General features: G+C 47.6%; 1 protein-coding gene across 1 annotated transcript in view; it reads left to right on the forward strand.

Annotated features, from left to right (window-relative positions):
- The window catches only part of GATA4 (GATA binding protein 4), a 30,310-nt gene extending 12,216 nt beyond the window's left edge, over nucleotides 1-18,094 (forward strand). The window contains exons 2-6 of the mRNA XM_010123012.2: nucleotides 7,045-7,214; nucleotides 10,493-10,618; nucleotides 11,802-11,889; nucleotides 12,158-12,300; nucleotides 13,386-18,094. Of these exons, the coding sequence (XP_010121314.2) occupies nucleotides 7,045-7,214; nucleotides 10,493-10,618; nucleotides 11,802-11,889; nucleotides 12,158-12,300; nucleotides 13,386-13,568 (710 nt within the window). The 3' untranslated portion in view covers nucleotides 13,569-18,094. The remainder of the gene's footprint in view (nucleotides 1-7,044; nucleotides 7,215-10,492; nucleotides 10,619-11,801; nucleotides 11,890-12,157; nucleotides 12,301-13,385) is intronic.
- Nucleotides 18,095-19,585: the final 1,491 nt, after the last annotated feature.

Raw genomic sequence — 19,585 nt, forward strand, 5'->3', positions numbered from 1 at the left:
AAAGCTGCTTGGTCTAGGCAGCCAACTGAATAACCAACCATTTTCTCCACCGTAGATGGGTCAGATAAACCCCAAAACATTTTGGGACACCCTCAAGCCATTTCTGTGAAGCTGCACAATGATACATTTTGCTGGAAACTGTGTTTCTGGCTACGTGTAGGGAATTTACCTGCTTCTCCATTTCCTGCAGATCAGGAATCACACAGGTGATGTCTTCTGTTAACTCAGATCAGAGGTGAGTGGGGAGCCACATCCCCACTAGCAATGAACCCAGTGATGGGCACTACTCAAACAGGCACTGTCCTGCTCTCCCCTTGCCAACCACGTACCTAGGCCCCATTAATCTCTAACATAGTGGAGCCCTGGATGATTTTCCCCCTGATTCTGTCAGATAAACAGGCAGAGAAGGAGGGAGAAAAGAAAAAAACAATGGGCAGAACCTGTTTCTGCAGAAGCATCTTCAGCTCCTGTAGCTGAAAGGTACGATAATCACAGAATCATAGAATGGTTTGGGTGGGAAGGGACCTTTGAAGGTCATCTAGGCCAACTCTACTGCAAGGAGCAGGGGCATCTTCAACTAGATAATGCACATGGGCTTTCTGATCCCAGTCTGCCTGTCAAGCTGATGATGTCCCCATCAAAAAAGGAAAGGCTCACTGACACCTTTCGCTTGGCTACAGGTCTCTCCCAGACGTAAATGTGGGTTCTTTTCTTTACAGTCGCTCCCTGCCCCTTCTACTTATATCTCTTCTTCGTGGTTTCCTTTCCCAGTTCAGCCCTGCTCTGCCACGGTACTGGAACAACCAGCAGTTTTAACTGCCGTGATCTGACCAGAAAGCTTTTGTTGGATTTTTATCCTTGAAACTTCAGATTCTGGAGTCATGCAATCCATGGGGGCATCTCAACCCATTCAAAAGAAATAGAAGATGTGACTTTCAGCTCCACTAGATGCAGGAAAACGCTTATTAAAAGGATCCATCCATAGGAAGGGTTTCCATGTTGTCACTTTTTAATGGAAACAATCTTGGGATTTGGGACAAACCATCTTGAGCAGCTGGGAATGGCAAATCCTGTTTCCCTCTGCCGTGATGTGGAGGATGTCCCTTAAAGCTGAAGGTGAGGGTGTCTTGGATGGGACCTCAGCGTGTCCGTGCGTCCAAGCAGCCAAGGTCCTTTGCCTCAGCCGTGAGTGGCCCTGAGAGTCCATTTGGGATTCGTACTCACAGGATCATGGCTCTCACCTCTTATCATAACAAATTGTTTTAGGAAACTGCTTCTCTCCAGGGAAAACTGCTCTCAGGGTCTGTTTAGAGCCTGTAAGTGCCTGGCTGTGTTTGAAGGACAGCTTCTCCTTTGCTGAGTTGCTTCATTGGGTTGAGAAGACACTTCTGCAGGGGGAAATGTTGATATTAAATAACCCTCCAGCTGTAAACAAAACTCCAGTGCTGTATTAATGGAAGTCTCTTTCCATTTCTCTTCAGCCAGAGGGGGTGAAGGCAGGAGGGGGCTGGAGAGCAGAAGAAGGTAGACAACTGCGTCGTTGTTTCTCATGCAGTGGGGTCTGACCCAAATCAGTGCAGGGAGGGCTCTTTTTCCCCTTCTAGAGGCTGGTTTGGGAACAGAAACTTATAAACTTGTTGCTGGTTCAGAACTGAAGGATTCAAAATCTCTCTATCAGAGGTGTTTCTACTGTTATTATTCTTTTGGGTTCCAATCCATCAGGTTTACATGCTCAGGATGTTGTCTCCAAGGTTAACAGAATTAGGGTCGCTAAAGAAAAACCCAAACAAACCCAGAAGGTCTGGGCCTAGGAATGGCATACTCTCAGGCTAACAGAGTTGGTGTTTGCAGAGATGGTGGAAAGACCCAGAGAAGGCAGGTCAAGGCACTCTTCAGACTCAAGCCCTGGGCAACCTCCTTCTGATCTCCAGCTGACTTAGTTGCAAGAGGGTATCCAATTCTCCTGGTTGGGAAGGCAAAAGTATTCCAACTTTCCTCTGTCCTTGGTCAGAGATGCTGTCATGTCCTAGCCATGCTGGAAAAAGTGCCTGTAGGTGTGGGCTGGCTCGTGGTGCTCCGATCTTCTTTCTTGTTGAGTCCTGCATTGTCTATACCAGTTGATCTCTGTGGACCTGGCGATGGATGTGAAGGACCACTCCCAATGACTAAAAGCCACAAAGGGCCATATCCAAGAATGCTTTTTCCCTACTAGACCCCAGCGCTGCACTTCGGAGTTGTTTCTGGCTCCCTGGGGAGTGAATGTCCCATTGTGGAAAGTATTTCTGACATTAGCATGCTTAAGGCCTCACCCAAGATTAGGAGACTGTTGTGCAACACACGAATGACATTTCCTGCCCTGGGGACCTTGCAGTCCTTATAAACCATAGATGTGAGGGGAAAAAGATCTCCTTTTACAAAGGAAGCTGATGACCAGGACAGGGATAGGACCCATCCTCTCCACCAGCTGGGTCATTCAGCAAGACTTCATTATCTGCTCTTGTGTGAGAAGGTCCTTCATGGACTAAATGTAGGCTCTTACGAAGAATTAAGTAGAAGGTCATTAGCATTAGTCAACGACGGGGACTCAGCACATAAAAAGGACTGAATGATCCCGAGACTGATACTATGCAAGATAAAGGCTGGGCAAAGGCACTTGGAGGAGCTGTATGTTCAAAGAGGAAGATGAGGCCATTCAGCACACATGAGGCTACGTCAGTCATGGGCCGGTGTCCTTCTCAGCCTAACCAGCAAACATTATCCTTTCCTCAGCCCTGTCCCAGTGTGGCCATACCTAGCTTTGGGAGAGGGAGTAAGAAACAGCAGAAAGGCTGTTACAGAGGTCACCGGATGGACCCATAAATCTCCATTATCAGGCAGCGGCTCCTGTGCCACAAAACGGAAATTATTGCCCTGAGTGCGACTGGGGGAGCCTTTCCTTCCCCCCGCATTGTTCAGCGCCCTCCGGGAGCCGCTCGGGCAATTTGCTGCCTGAATAAACGTTTCCTTTCCCGGCTGCTAAGTACAAGGAATAAGTGTCAGGGGATCTCATAATGCCAGGATTTAGAGCTCCAGCCCCGAGACGGAAGCCAAGAAAATACTTTGCTGCTTTTTCCCGAGGAGCCTCCAGTCTGCCATGCCTTAATCCCCATTATTAATAACAGTGGCAAATTAAACAATCAGGGCACTTGAAGCCCTGTGACCTCCATGCCCAATACAGCTCAGCCTGCTGATGGATCACGGTTCCTGTGGGCTCTGAGCACTGGGAACATTTGAGGTTCCTAGGCCTTGGACATCCACCCACGTCAAACTGCACAGGCGGCAGGTCTTCAGGTGATACTCGCTTATTATTTTGTAGACACTCAGGTTTTCAAGAGCAGCTGGGTTGTCTCAGCTACATGGCCAGAAGGTTGGCTTAGAAATCTCCCCTCGGTGACTTCATCCCTGAGTTTAGTGATGCTGTGAAATTATAGCACTTCTTTTGGAAAGAAATTCAGTCCCTTGCCTTCCACTTCTCCACTGGTCCCAAAACGCCCTTCATTCACTAAAGGGCATGCACTAAGCCTACGTTGTCTTCTCCGAGCCAGTATCCAGTAGTGTCCAAAGCACATCCTTTGCCATCATCAAGCACACTTTGAAGCAGGAGAGGATTTTTCTCCTCCAGGTGAGACCTCCTGAGGTCAAGGAGCTCCCTCTGCTCTGATGACAGGGCTCCGTAAATGGTTTTAATGAGGTTGCACTCTGTGGATGTCCTCTTCTGACTCAGCACTGGGTGGTGCATGCAGGGGACGCACCCATCTGATATCGTCCCAGGAGGGTTGTAATTTAGGGAGAGCCAGCCATTGCGTGGAGCCTCAATATGCCCTGGGAACAAAGTCTGTTCCTTCCCCATCTCAAGCACCAATTATTCCTGTTTATTAATGTTCACAAGGGTCACCTTTGTCTGCCGTTGAGAGGGGAAAATCACACAAGTGCTATTACTACCAAAGTAGAAGAGGACTTTTGGAAATTTAAACCAGTGAAAGTCCCTCAAGAGAGGAGATCCAGTCCAAATCCTCCCGAAAAAAATTCCCAAACCCACCAAATAAGTAGTGAAGAATATAGCTCAAACAAATACAGATGAAAAAGAGTGCTTTGTACTGGTGTTCTGGATGTCTGGTTACAAACCAACAGCGAAAACAAGGTGGAGAATGGACATGGGTGCCACAGGAACTCTTAGGAAATAACACACAATAGTCTTAGGAAATAACAGTAGCAAATTTGATTATTGCCAGAAAATAAGAGACTTATACTTTGCCTGGTTTCAACTCCACATGCTCTGGTTTTTTTTTTTCTAAAACCAGAAGTGTACCCATACTTGACATTTCTTCTTACCATACCCATTTTGAGGGACCATCTTATTCAACATCTAGTCCAACTCTTAACATTTCTGAGGGATTGTTAGGAATTTTCTCCTTTTTCTTTGATTAAAAACTTTCAAATTTTGGTTTCCTGGTGGGAAAATCTCCAGGAAAGACGGTATTTTGTAATTAGTCACAGACGCAACTCAAATCCATCGAGAGTTTTAACTGCTACCTTTGGATTACCTCCACTCTGCTAAATTCTCCCTAGATGATGTCAACAACTTTGTACTGAATTGTTTTCAAACAGAAGGGATTCTCTCACAGGACAAAAAAAAAAATTACTGTGAAAAAAATTTGGCTTTTTGTTTGGAAAATGATAATCAAAAACCTCAACAACTTCTAAGATGAAAAAAAATAGTGAAATGTTTTCCTTTCTTGAGATTTTTCAAGCAAATGAGTTCTTTCCTGACCAGCTGTTACAATCCTTTCTCTTTTCAAATGAAGTGTATTTGATCTAGATTTTGGCTGTGGCTCAGTCATGATTTTAAAGGGGAAAGTGAGGCATTACGGTTACGGAATCACTGAACCCACACGTACAAAAATCACCTGGAGGGATTCCCATCTTTCCGAAACCACCAGAATTGCTCAAAGGTAATGAGATTTCCTAAGCTGATGAGAAGATACTGGATTCCTTTTTTTTTTTTCTGGCTCCAGAGCCCCTTGGGTACACTCATTTACTGTTTTCTAGCATTTCCCCATGGACACACGGTCTTGGCATTTTCAGCCTGGTTTTCTAGGGAGAATTAGTCTCACGTGAATCTTTTTCTCTGTGTCTCTGTTTACCGGCACCACTTTAGTAATTTTTTTTTAATCCTTTGGCTGTTTGATGGTTATGTAGTTTCCTACAGATTGTCCAAAAAATAGCCTGGAAAAAAAAGAGAAAATAATGCTGATATTTGAGCATAACCCTTACGAGATATCAGAGAGTCAACATGGGATTGAGACACAGATCAGCAAGAAGCCAAATTTTGTTGGTTTGCTCTTTGGAGAACTATTGTCTTCCAGCAGAAAGCTGAGATACTCATACAGCAACCAGGTGGACAAGCACAAAATACAGCAAGATGAACAATAACATTTTAAGAGTTAATGTTATGCTGGTCTGTAGTGGCTGAAGGTCCTGATACAAAGCTCTTGCTGTCCTCCAAATATCTCCAAAGCAGGTTGTTGGGAATTTTTTCAGCAGCCTGGTTTATTCCCAGCCTACGCTAAGTAACGGAGCCCTTTGCTGTCATTTGTCATGTTCTTCTTCTCCCCAATTATTTTACCATCTAGCGTTCCCTTTCTGGTGTCCACTACAGAAGGTGTCCATGTGGAGGAAGGAATGGTTTTGTAACAAAAGAAATACAATCCCCAGCTGAACTCAATAGCTGATCCTCCAGGAGGGATCACCACCAGGAACAGACATTTTCACGGGCCATGCCAGCTGGACGCAGCTATATTTACATCTCAGCAAGGCCTACAGCTGATGCTTATATTTTATTAAGTGACGTTCTTGGCTTCCCTAGGGCATTGTATCCAAGGGTGAGCTGACCTGTGTCTTTCCCAGTGATGATGTAGTTGAGGTGCGTTGCAGTGACCTCTGCACCACCTTGCAGATGATATGGACCTATCACAGCCAAAGGGATCGGACTGGCCCAGCCCAAGGCAGTTGTCCTCACCCTCACATCACAGCTGCAGCCAGACCTTGGTGAAGGGTGAACCAGAAACGTGGTGGGTGAATGCACCAAGCCCTGGAGAGTGACACCGAAAGCTGAGTCACCAACACCTGTGGAAGCCCAGTGATGGCTGTTAGCTGACAGCCTGAGCTGGGGTCGTACACGTTGATGCCTCATCCCTGGAAACATTCGAGGCCAGGTTGGATGGGGCTCTGAGCAACCTGATCCGGTTGGAGATGTCTCTGCTCCTTGCAGGGGGGTTGGACTGGATGGGCTTTGAAGGTCCCTTCCAACCCAAACCATTCTGTGATTCTATGATTCTATGTGGATTCTTGTATTTCAGGAGATGCTTCTCGTGCAGAGAGTAGGGTGAATGTGAACATGTGAATGTCTCTCTCCTTTGGCTCTCTGCAGCCATTCCCCTGTGCAGAGGGGCTGTGGTGGGGGCTGGCATGGGCTGGATGAGGAGAAGTCCTGTGGGGCAGCAAGACACACAAGCACGGCTTTCCTTTACTTGAGCCCCGTTGAGAGATGCTCTGGTAGCTGTCTGATCTCTGGGCAGTTCTGCTTCATGGGTTTGGGCTTGTGTTTGTCTGTGGTTGAAGGTAATTTGTCTTGATTATAAACATGGCTGTTTGCCCGCCCCAACCTGTTAGCCCTGGCTATGTCCAAGCTTGAAAACTGGATCACGTCAGAGCAGAAGGGAAGGTTTCTATTTCTGGCTCCTTGTTTCTGTGTCCCAGCACATCCCTGCTGCCACAGGAGTCCTGCAGCCAACACTGTATGGCAGGGAAAGGGCTTCCTCTTCCCAACAATCCCAGGGGGCTCCCTTGAGAAAGGAAGAGCTGTTTCTTGCATCCTATAAAATCAGAATGTTTGTGATTTCTTGAAATGTCACTTCTGGGCTCAACTATTGAGAACCAGACCAGAAATTAAATGTACGGCCACCTAATTAACCAAGTCTTTTCCCTTCTCTCCCACCATGGCAGCGGAATTTTTTGATGATTATTCAGAAGGGCGAGAATGTGTCAACTGTGGGGCCATGTCCACCCCGCTCTGGAGGAGAGATGGCACGGGGCACTACCTCTGCAATGCCTGCGGGCTCTACCACAAGATGAATGGCATCAACCGGCCCTTGTTCAAACCTCAGAGGAGGCTGGTAAGTCAAGATCACACAACACATGTGGGGCAAGGCTGTGTGTGAGGATGAGGCTTGACTAGGTGGAGGTGCCAGGGGTGTTTCAGCTCCTTGGGTTCCCATCTCCCCAGCCTAGGTGGTTTTGGTCCAGATTTCCAAAATAAGCCAGATTGTCTTGTGCTTGCCACACCTCAAGACCTTGCACTGTCCAAATCAGTTCTGCAGACACCCAGGCCAGGCGGTGGAAGACGCTGTAGGACACAGGGACAGTGACGTGGTGTCAGTTTAGAAAAGGCCAGTCTTTGCTTTAGAATCACAGAATGGTTGGGTTGGAAGGGACCTTCAAAGGCCATCCAGTCCAACCCCCCTGCAAGGAGCAGGGACGTCTCCAACCAGATCAGGTTGCTCAGAGCCCCGGCCAACCTGGCCTGGAATGTTTCCAGGGATGGGCATCCACCACCTCTCTGGGCAACCTGGGCCAGTGTTCCACCACCCTCATGCTAAAAAATTTCTTCCTCATATCTAGTCTGAATCTACCCTCTTTCAGTTTAAAACTATTACCCCTTGTCATATCACGCTAGGCCCTGCTAAAAATTTATCCCCATCTTTCTTTTAAGCCCCCTTTAAGTACTGAAAGGTTCCTATAAGGTCTCCCCAGAGCCTTCTTTAGTATCCCTGTAGGCACATTAGGATCAATGGAAAAACTTTCCAGCTGCACCATATCACCAGCCTATCTTCTCTTACCCTCAGGGTCCTTATTCTCCAGTCACTTCATGGTGACTGGACACTTTTTCTGGATGCTCTGGTCCCAGCTCTGTTGGGCGAGCTGAAACAGAGCTTGTGGGGCAGGTCAAGGCATCCCAGGATGTGGGGTCTGGATGAGGAACCTGAGGGATGGAAACATCTCAGCGTTGATACCTTGCCTGTCCTTGCCTGTTTTGGTGAGGGGTTGCGGCAAGGTCTCTGCAGTCTGTGTCCCAGGGACATGGGTCCATCCCCATCCTTGGAAACCTTCAAGGCCAGGTCGGCTGGGGCTCTGAGCAACCTGATCTGGTTGGAGATGTCCCTGCTGCTTGCAGGGGGGTTGGACTGGATGGGCTTTAAAGGTCCCTTCCAGCCCAAACCATTCTGTGATTCTATGACCCCAGGCAGAAAGGAGCCAGCAAGCCATCCCTCAGGGCCATATTTCCCCACTCCTTGTCTTCTACGAGGCTCCATCCCCAACCTGCCCTGCCCTTCGCATTGCCCAGACCTGTCTGTGCTCAAATGCCAAAAACGACACTGGCGGCTTGAGCGCTGCCACCAGCCACAGCCACCCAGCGCCCTCTTGTGCAAACCCCTTCCCAGACACTGCCGTGACTGAGCCAGGCAGGTTCTGCACCCTGGCACCCAGGCCTTTGCCCTGTTTCATTTACTGGTCTACGCTTTATCCTTGAGCACATCTATGAGGTCAGGAAGGACCCCTTGTGTACCAGGCTTGGTCCTTTGGAGGAAGCGTGCTTTCAGCTCTGCAGAGCCTTGGGGTAAGGCTTGGAAAACCCCATGAGAAATCATAGAATCATTAAGGTTGGAAGGGACCGTTAAAGGCCACCCAGTCCAACCCCCCTGCAAGGAGCAGGGACATCTCCAACCAGATCAGGTTGCTCAGAGCCCCGGCCAACCTGGCCTGGAATGTTTCCAGGGATGTAAATGCATGAGCTGTGCAGATGTGTACATGCACTTTTGTCACTTAGTTGGGCAGCTGGCAATCTGAAAATCTTGCAAAAAAATGGCCAAATTCCTGGGTTTTTTTGTTTTTTTGTTTTTTTGTTTTTTTTCTTCTGGAAGAGAATTTCCATGAAGAAAAGGAGGATATGTCTAGGGATGCAATGTAGGGGTGTGGTTAAAGTAAGGACAATTGGTTTACCTGGATAAATATATTCAATGTAAGTCATTGGGGTTAAGCTGTCCCTGTGTAACTCCTTTTTTTAAAAGACAGATATGCCAGAAAGCCCTGCAATGGGCAATCCTTGCCTTTGCTGCAAGCTGTCCTTTAAGCTCTTGGTCCACTTACAAAGGCCGATGATTGAAGCTAATACATGGTGAGCTTACAACTAAAGCAGTGTTTGGTTTCTCTGCACCAAAGAGGCTTCCAGGTTCTGAAACCTTAAGAAGTATCTGAATTTCAATTTTTATTGCCCTGCTGCTGCAGATTAACTGATCTTGTTTTGTAATGAGGGAGAAGACACAGAGGAAAAGCTCTGGCAAAGATCACAGGAAATCCCTGGCAGCTGCCAGGTCCTCATCTCCCAGGCTTTCACCCCATCACCAGCTGCCAGCTAGGCTGTGTGGGTCCAAGACCTGGACCAGATTTCCCCCCTGTAGACTCCTCGTTAGGCATAGTGAGAACAGGTATCTTCACACATCTCTAGCACTTCTGTTACCAGTCTATCAGCAAGAAAAGAGGGAATTTGACCCCTGCCCATCCCGACTTTATCCTCAGCCTCTTAAGACCTGAGCTTTGAAGGATGCTAGGAAGATTCAGGCAGGCGTGGAGGATGTGGCTTTTTCCTCCTCCACCTCCCACTCTGCTTCCAAGCTCAAAACTGGTATTTTATATGGGTTCAAGCCCATTGTCTTCCTCCCGTGGCCCTTTGAGCCTGGCTAAACTAGTTCACCCAGAAAGGGAATTTCAGAAGCCTTGTTCCTTGCACTGCTTCATTAATGGGGATACCTATTAATTATCCCTCTTTATCTTTAGGAAGACGATGCTGCTGGAAGCACTCTTTTTCTTATCTCCCCCTCAAGCCACACGAGCAACATCACGCAAACCCAGCAAGGAGTATGTAACATTCATGGCATTGATAACATCTTCTTGGGATATGCCATGATGCTTGGAAGGTGAAGGGCTTGGGAGGCTGAAAGGACAGGATGGTCTGAGATCCAGAGACCTTAGTGTAGGTGTGTGCACGTGCAGCGGGTCTCTAAGCTGCTACCAGACCCGCTGGAGATCTGGAGCTCTGTTCAGGTGATGTCTCTGGCGCCATCTGAGATGCCCCAGGATGGCTGAGATGATTGTGCAGCGCTGGCAGGCAGGAGGCAGTGGAAAGGCAGTGGAGCAGAAGCTAAAAGGCAAGAGGGGAAGAAAAAGGCAGTTGTGTTATCCACTGCAGGAAGGTGAAAAGAGAAGAAGACAGAGAAATAAGAGAAGCAAGAGGGGAAACCTGAGATGTGCTGGAGCGAGCTTGTTGGGATCTGAGATGCTGCCAGAGGTAGCAGTGGAGGGCTGATGTGTTTTCTTCTTCTGCATTTTCTTGCAGTCAGCTTCCCGCCGCGTCGGCCTCTCTTGTGCCAACTGCCACACAACGACAACCACGCTCTGGCGCAGAAATGCCGAGGGAGAACCTGTCTGTAATGCCTGCGGACTCTACATGAAGCTCCACGGGGTAACGCCTTCACTGACTTTTACTTTCTTGGGGAGGGTATTGATAGTACCAAGCTGGGGATTGGCTTCGTTTTACAACTCTCTGCTCTCTTGGAGTTGTTTTTCCTGCTGTCCCTATGGGCCTTAGACTCCTCAATATTACATTGTGTTTATACTGGCCGGGGGTGATGGATGCAGGGCATTTCTCACATACTACCCTTTGCATCCAAGTCTTAAAACCTAATAAACCCAGGCCCAGATTTTTCACACCTAAATTCAGGCACTTCAGTGAAAACCTGAGTCAGAAGCACAAAGAACGTCTTGGCCCTTCCACATGAAGTGTCTGATCCCAGCTAAGATTTGGTTGTAGACTCATCATGGGAGCAACTGATGACTTTTCTTGCACAGGGGTCCAGATAGTCTCTTCCTCTCAATGGGGGCTTCATGTATGTATGCCATGTCTGATATATCTAGAAGAGTCTTGTTGGAGTCCAAGGCATAGCAGGACTTCAAGATGCAAATCTCCAGTCCTTTTCCCACCAGTCAGCGGCAACGGGGCCACCACCATGGCAGAGATAGAGGCCTTCAATACCTTGGTGACTGCTTAGTAGCAAACCTCCATTCTGCTTCTCATTGCTACTCATAGTGTTCTTTTATACATATCCATAGTCTCAAGGATTTCCAGTCCTTCAGAGTGGATGGAAGAGCATTCATGAGAGGCAGGTCAAAGCTGGAAGACAAGGTGGATGAAGGGAAGCCTTACCTAACCCAACAAATTCTTCTTAGAAATCTCAGCGTGTTTCTGACTATGAGGGTGACCACCTCAGTGGGACCACTTCCTAAGGCAGGTCTCTCCACACAGGCTTAGTACCTTTCCAGAAAGCAGGTATTAGCCAGAAACACATCTTCTGCTCCGAGTTAAACAGGAAAGTAAATGAGATGAGCTGTTGTTCCCTTCTGACCTTCAAACACTCCATACCTATGGTGTGAGAAGCCTATCTATTCCCATTTGGATGCACATCTTTGTAGCTTTGACGTATCTCTTCATACAGCTGTGCTGACCAGCGAATCTGGGCTCCATCTTGTTGCCTTCAATTAAATCAGCTGGTTTTCATGGAGCCTACAAGGTAGAGCTGGAATCATGTTCTCCTAGATGAACTTATGGACGTACAGAAACCAACGTGCTTTTATATTTGGGTCTGTAGGTTCCAAGGCCTTTAGCAATGAGAAAAGAGGGCATTCAGACGAGGAAGCGCAAGCCAAAGAACCTCAACAAAACGAAGACATCAGGAGGTAAGTGTTGAACAGGGGAGTCTGTCATATGTATATACGTGTGTGTGCTCGTGTTTCTGACCATCATGTCCTGTGAATCAGACATGCAACCACAAAATGGGCTGATTCTTCAAAAATGGGGGACATTCGAATGCCTTTCAGCAGTAACAAAACCCTTCACACTATTTATTTTTTTATTTTTACCCACACTAACTTCTTGGTGGGTGGGTACAGCTCTGTACTGAAAGGTCTTTGGGGAGAGTCTGGTTTATCATCTACTTTCTCACAGGTCCATCCAGCAGCGAGAGTCTTACCCCGACCACCAGCTCCACCAGCAGCAGCAGCAGCGCCACGACCACTGAGGAAATGCGCCCCATAAAAACAGAACCTGGGCTCTCATCTCATTACGGGCACGCCAGCCCAATTTCTCAGGTACAGAGGGGAGATGCAGGCAGTGGGACAAAGACGGGAACTAGGATGGTAGACATGGCGAGAAGAACCTCCTCAAAACCTCTGTGGAAAAAGGCTGCCTCTTTTCAAACCAGGGTCTAGAAGTTCACAGTAAGAGATCTGTCCTCTGGGATGGGGCAAAAACTCACATTCTTGTCACCATGTCCATGGCAAAATATAGCTTTTTAATGATGCATGGCAGTTCTGAATGGACAAGAAGAAGTAGCAGCTTTGTTGAAAACAGGAAATTCCTTCTAGATGGACAGCTCCATAGGTCCCATAGCAAGAAAATGCCTGTTCCCTTTGTATGATTTGATTTGATTTGTCTTCAGCAAAGAAAAACTTGGCAATATAAGAAGGACAGGGACTAGTTGGAGAGGGTCCAGAGGAGGCCACGAAGATGATGAGAGGGCTGGAGCAGCTCTGCTGTGAGGCCAGGCTGAGAGAGCTGGGGCTGTTCAGCCTGGAGAAGAGGAGGCTCCGGGGAGACCTGAGAGCGGCTCCCAGTGCCTAAAGGGGGCTGCAGGAAAGGTGGGGAGAGACTCTTCAGTAGGGCCTGTTTGGGTTGAGTTGGAAGGAACCTTCAAAGGTCATCTAGTCCAATACCCCTGCAAGGAGCAGGGACATCTCCAACCAGATCAGGTTGCTCAGAGCCCCGGCCAACCTGGCCTGGAATGTTTCCAGGGATGGGGCATCCACCACCTCTTTGGGCAACCTGGGACAGTGTTCCACCACTCTCATTGTGAAAATTTTTTTCCTAATATCTAATCTAAATCTACCTCCCTCTACTTTGAAACCATTACCCCTTGTCCTGTCACAACAGGCCCTACTAAAGAGTTTCTTCCCATCTTTCCTGTAGGCCCCCTTTAGGTACTGGAAGACCGCTACAAGGTCTCCCTAGAGCCTCCTCTTCTTCAGGCTGAACAGCCCCATGCATGAGCTGCAATCTGGAGCTCTACAGCAAATCCACAGATATCTTATTGCAATAGCACCAGCCCCCCATAAAGGGATTCACATGGTTCTCTACGGTTTGAAGCTTTGCTCACAGGATTTTCCTTCTCCCTTAGGCATTCTCAGTCTCTTCCATGTCTGGACATGGATCATCTATTCACCCTGCGATTTCAGCTCTGAAGCTTTCCCCGCAGGCTTACCAGTCAGCTATCAGCCAGTCTCCACAAACCAGCTCCAAACAGGACTCCTGGAACAGCCTGGTGTTAGCTGAAAATCACGGGGACATCATAACTGCATAACCTGGTCTTTCACCTATGGACTTCAGGCTGATCTGCTTGAGAGATGAAGATGCCACGTAATCACCAAGTCAATGTTGTTTCCCACCTCCCCTGCTCTCCTGCCTTCTCTCCCCTTGTGAGATGTTTCATCAAAGAGGTAAAGAGGACTTATCTGAGGTGTAGGAGAGCTCTTATGAAACAAACTCAAACAGACTCAAATCTCAAAGTAATTAATGGACTTGAAGCCTTTTTTCCCTTTAAATGAGCCTCTCTTTTTTTGATTGTCACCACCTTCTATGAAATAGCCAGAAACACAAAGACGGACACAGTTCTTGAGTTTTATTTAAAAACAGCTGGCATTTAAGACTCAGACGATGGTGGAGCAGAGACACTTTTTTTTCCTTCTGTCACCATCCATTCTTTTTCTGACCAGATGAAAATGCCATCATCTTCTCATGACCCAAATTCAGTGATCTTCACCCAGACGGAGCCAGTTCCAGAACAGTTTGTTGAACAGACTTCACTAGACATGCTGTGGTGCCTTTAGTGGATTTGATATGATCTAGGGCAAAGAAAAAAAAAAAAAGAGACCCTCCCACACACACATCCTCAGTTCACACATCTAGAGCATTGTCTTCATTTTCCTAGATGGTCTGAAAAGCTAATTAATGTTTGTATTTAATAGTAACTCCTTTCCTATTTATCATTACAAAATCATGGGACTTTGTTTCCAAAAGGTTGTTGGCCGAGCCTGGAGAAGGTCTGTCCAAAGCCAAAGGGGGATTTTGGAAGGAGGAACCTTCTGGAAGCAGGTAGAGGAGACTCACATTGGTCATCAAATCCTGGAGGAAATCGCTGGGCTCTTCCCTTATGGATAGCTACAAGCCAGGCTTAGAGATTATTCAAGAGCACAGCAAGTGAAACATGCTCTTCTAACGCTGCTGTGCCACTGCTTTTGAGACAGTTAATTTAATTATTTTCCATACTTTTCTGTTGGTTTTGATGTCATTGATGAAATCTGATTGTCGTTTATTTTTGGCTGTACTCTGAGTGCCCACTTTCACCCTAAAAGCTGGCTGATGACTATTTCACACCTCTAAGCCTTTAGGATTTCACCTTTTGCAACAACCCAAGGCTTCAGCCTCTATCGGAGGTGGGCAGAGGCCATCTTCTTCACCAAGCATGTGCACAGACTTGCTTGCCTGCGAGAGAAGCATAACTCCATTCATGCATGAGTATTGAACAAGACTCTTGTTTTTTCTTGCCCGTAAGGCTCTCGGTAACCAGAGAATTCTAGCAAATGGAGTTGGAAGAGATGCTGAGAGCTCACTAACTCATTCCCTTTTCCCAAAGGGATCAATTCTACCTAACCTAGCCCTGACTGCTCTTTCTCTAGCACGTGCTTAACAAACTCCAGCATCGCAGATGCCACAGCACGCTTGTGCAGTCTAAGAAGCGCTTCACCAGATGCTTGCCGTGACGTTTTCCTTAACATTTCTGAGGAGGGACAGCTTTGTGTGTCCAGGCAGCGAATTTCTGGGAGACCCCATCCTACAAGATTCTCCACTCTTGTTTCTGTCCACTCCCAAACTCTGTTACTCTTCTTGCCTTCCCAGCTACTCTCTTTTCCTCCCTGTATCCAGAACTCAAGTACGGAACTACCAAGTGAAAATTCAGAAGAGGGATTGTGCATCCCTCCCAAATGTGTTATCCTCTGTCTCCCACTGCTTAACATTCCCACAAAGAGTGTTTCCACCCAAACACCAAGATACATGGCTTGGAGAAGAGGAAAGCCACATACAAATTTGAAGCAAAAGAATGGCATTGTATTGTCTTTGTTTGAACTCGCCATTTTCCTCCTGATGGTAGAAAAACTTCTTTAAGGAGAAGGATCCAACTGGACTGGTCATAATAAAGACTGGGACTGGAGTCACAGTAGAGACCTGGACCCTTCCACATTCCCTGTGCTCTGCATAACTCAGATTTGGAGGGGTGACAGAGCCTCTGCACTCCCCAGAGAAAAACATCACGGCAGTGATGCCATGGGAATGGCTGGATCGTGTTTGCACCAGAGTTTCCACTCTGCCTTGCTGAGCTAATGCTAATGAGGGTCTAGCCTCATTAGTGTTAATTACAGACAAGGAAAAGACATTCATGAAACATGAATAAAAATAAATGAAATTCTGCCATTCTGCTCAGGCCCTGTAGGCTGCAGAGAAGAGGCCAGAAGTAGCACCTAAAAATATGAATTTGGGGTGAAAACATAAAGGTGTTTCTCCCTGGGCATGCAGGGTTTTAGACAGCCTCCCCTTTGAAGTGTACTCCTTTGTAAATGGCAGTTGAGCTCTCTTGGGATTTGGCCACGAATGCCTGTCTGTAACAGAGAAGCACGCACCACAAAGATGCCACTTGGCTAACTCACATGTTTGAGATACCTAGAACTACCCTGCACAACCTGAGAGGGAGGGGAGAAGGTGGCCTCCTGGAGAGGAGCTAAAGTCCACACCAACCACATGCCCGGTTTCTCTTTTCATACGGATGCTCCCAGAGGCTCTGTCCACCTTGCCGTATTACTGCGCTCCTCCTGCTGCCCTCAAAGCTAAACTCCCTGCCTGAATTTTTCTCCTGCCCTTAAAACACACTCCGAGATGCCAGAAAGGAGCCTGCTTGCAATGCAAGAGGGGAAAAACCCTACAGGACCTAAGCCTTATGGTCCCTCAGGTTATCTAAATGACCATGGTAGAGATTTGTTGACTGGTTCTCAGCCTTCCTCAAAGCCTTAAAAATAATTCTTGAAACACAATGAGGAACTTTTACAAGGACACTGATAACAGAATAAGATGTCTCCTTTCAAAACACGAGGCTCTGGGGGCTGCGAGGCCAACTTGGCTCCCTTTAGTGGTAGAAATTAGCTCTTTTGCACCACAAGCAGTAGAAGTCCAGATACACTTGGTTCTGTTGTTCTTTACAATCACCCAGAACTGTTGTAGAGTTGTTGTTGGTCCAGCAGCATTTGCACTATTCTGGTCAACACTGATATCACCACGGTGAGAGGCTGACCTCAATGGAGCACCATCAGGCTAGGTGCCATACAAACATACCGTAATAGAGGGGTCCTGTTCTATGGAGCTTGTAACAACAGAATTACAGAATAATTTAAATTAGAAGGGCCTAGAGCAGGTCTCTCAGGGCCCTATCCAGTCAAGTGTTGAATATCCCCAAGGACAGAAATCCTACCACTTCTTGGGGTTCCTGTTTGACCACCCTCATGGTGGAACCGTTTTTCCAAATAAGCATTTTAAGGCCAGGCTGGAAGAGGCTCTGAGCAACCTGATCTAGTCGGGGATGTCCCTGCTCCTTGCAGGGGGGTTGGACTAGATGACCTTTGAAGGTCCCTTCCAACCCTAACCATTCTACGATTCTATGATTAGATTCTAATGAGACGCAAAATCATTGATAAATTAATTGCTCAGACCTGGGGACTCCCAAGCAATGAGTCACTGCAGGAGACTGAACGTTAGCTCTGAGCCCAGGAGTCACAGAGAGCCCCTTCTTGTAGGTAGGAGCTGGGATGGCCAATGCAGGATGACAAACACCAGAAGTGACAGACAAAGGGATGCTCACAGCATGAGAGCAAAATTCTGCGTTCCGTCTGAGCTCTACTTTCCTTCCCATGATGGGGGAGGCATTTAGAGCCTGCTTTGGCAATGAAATTAGATATTAAAGACTCATTAAGGCAAGAAAATTATTGCTATTATTGCTGGAGAACCTAGGGAGGACCATACCAGGCCAGGTCCTACACAAATGCAGGACCAAGAACTATCACTGCTCTGAGGAGTAAGGGGGAAGCATGCAGCCCTGCAAAATGTTTAAGCACGTATATAACTGCACTTGCGGGACTTGTTCCCTTAGAGGTCATCATTAACCATACATGCAAATTTTAACATCAAAGGGTTTGCAGCACCAGGTTTGGTGGTGCCAAATGAGACCTTTGCAACGGCTCAGACGGTCATCAGAGTGAGATGGGCAGACGAGACCCAGGACAGGGAGCCAGAGCAGTAGAAAGGTCATTCAACCATTTTGAAACGTCTTTCCTCCTTGTGGAAGTGCAATATCTTGAATCACATCAGCTATTCTTTCATAAATTGATCGGAAGAGATCCATATTTCACCTGCAATCTTACGGGCTGGCTGGAGAGGGCGCAATCAGGTGTTCAGGAACACCGTAAGGGAGCTTTAAAACCCATCAACAATTCTCAATATGACATTGAAGCTGTGACTATGTCAGGGGTGCTGTTTCGTTTTGCTTTTTTTCTCCCCATGTATGAAGTTTGAAGCTTTCCAGATCATCTGGGAAGGTCTCATGGAAACAGACACTTACTTGTAAGGGGGAGAGGGAAACCAACCAACTGAACAAGCTGTAATTATTTAAAGATGTAAAAAAATACATATTATGAAGTAGTATGGCTACCAATCCACGTAACTTCTACACCTTTAGAACTAATGGAAATAAAACAATGATAATAAAACCAGAAGGCTGCTGCTTGACTCTGACTACTCTCATGGGCTTCTTGGAGAGGGCTGGGGGTAAACGATCGCATATGAAGTGCAACCGGAGAAGCAGTGGTGCAACGGGTCCCATCCTAGGGAGCTCATAATGATAGAATTCCAGAGTAATTTAAATCAGAAGGGACTAGGTCAGGTTTCTCAGGGCCCTGTCCAGTCAAGCGTTGAATATCCCCAAGGACAGAAATCCTACCACCTCTCTGGGTTCCTGTTCCAGTGGTTGACCACCTTCATGGTGGAAATGGTTTTCCAAATAAGCATTAGATTCTAATGAGAGGCAAGATAGTTGGTACATGAATTACTCAGACTTGGGGACTCCCAAGCAATGAGTCACTGCAGGAGACTGAACGTTGGCTCCGAGCCCAGAGAGCCCCTTCCCGTAGGTAGGAGCTGGGATGGCCAACACAGGATGGCAAATGCCAGAAGTGCAAACCCAGCAATGGAGCAATTCAAGGCCAGGATGGGCAGGGCTCTGATCAACCTGGTCTAGGGGAAGGTGTCCCTGCCCAGGACAGGGGGATTGGAATGAGATGATCTTTAAGCTCCTTTCCAACCCAAAACATTCTATGATTTTAATACAAAAAGAGAACAGCACCCAGTATGTTTTCCATGCAGCAGGTAATCCTCGTAGCACAACAGAGAGAGGAAAAGCTCCACAGGGCACCTTAACGCGCAGACATACCTCTTTGGTCTGCTCACCATCATGGTTTTGCATAGTAGGCTGTTGTTCAGCCCAAACACTCCCAGCTGAACTCACAGACATCACCCTTGAGCCAAAGTCACAAACACAGCACTTCTGCAGACGGTAGAGTTGGCTGACCATGCCCCTCCTACAATCACCCAGCCTCCCCCCCAGTCCAACCAGTCCCTAAGAGCTGGTGGAATGAGTAACACATGAGACCCCACCCATTCCTCCCCCATCAGCCCCTGCTATTTCAGGGGAGGGGCTTCCTGCCCTATAAAAGTAGGTGGGTGGGAAGGTTTTGGATGCAGAGAGGGATGTTGAGGGTGGGTAGGTTTGTTATGGGGAGGGTGGAGATGCTGTGGGTGGTGACTGGGACCAGAAGAAGGGCTCTGCAGTCCCTTAATTGCACATGGAGGGTCACTGCTGTGCCTTGAAATGCCTGCAGGAGCATTGTGCAGGGGTGTGAAGCCATGGCGGTGCTTCTTCTGCAGCTGGGTGTGGGGCTGCGTTCCCTGGGTACAGGTGAGCTGGCAGCGTGGGTGTGCAGGTAGACCTGGGTTGAGGTGGAAGAACCTGGCAGCCTTGTCCTTGTTATGCCCTGATGTGGGCAGAACTTGTGTGTACTGGTACCAGCTCAGGAGGCTTGGTGGGACAGGCTCTGGGGTACAGTGGTCATGGTGTTGGGGAGATGGGCGTCCTGCCCTGCAGAGATGGCTTGTTATCCTCCTCTTCCTCCTTGGAGGGGGGGAGTATTTTGGAAGAGACTAAAGTAGGCCTGGAGTAAAAAT

Source organism: Chlamydotis macqueenii, chromosome 3, assembly GCF_036417535.1.
Source record: "Chlamydotis macqueenii isolate bChlMac1 chromosome 3, bChlMac1.mat, whole genome shotgun sequence".
Taxonomy (NCBI): Eukaryota; Metazoa; Chordata; class Aves; order Otidiformes; family Otididae; genus Chlamydotis; species Chlamydotis macqueenii.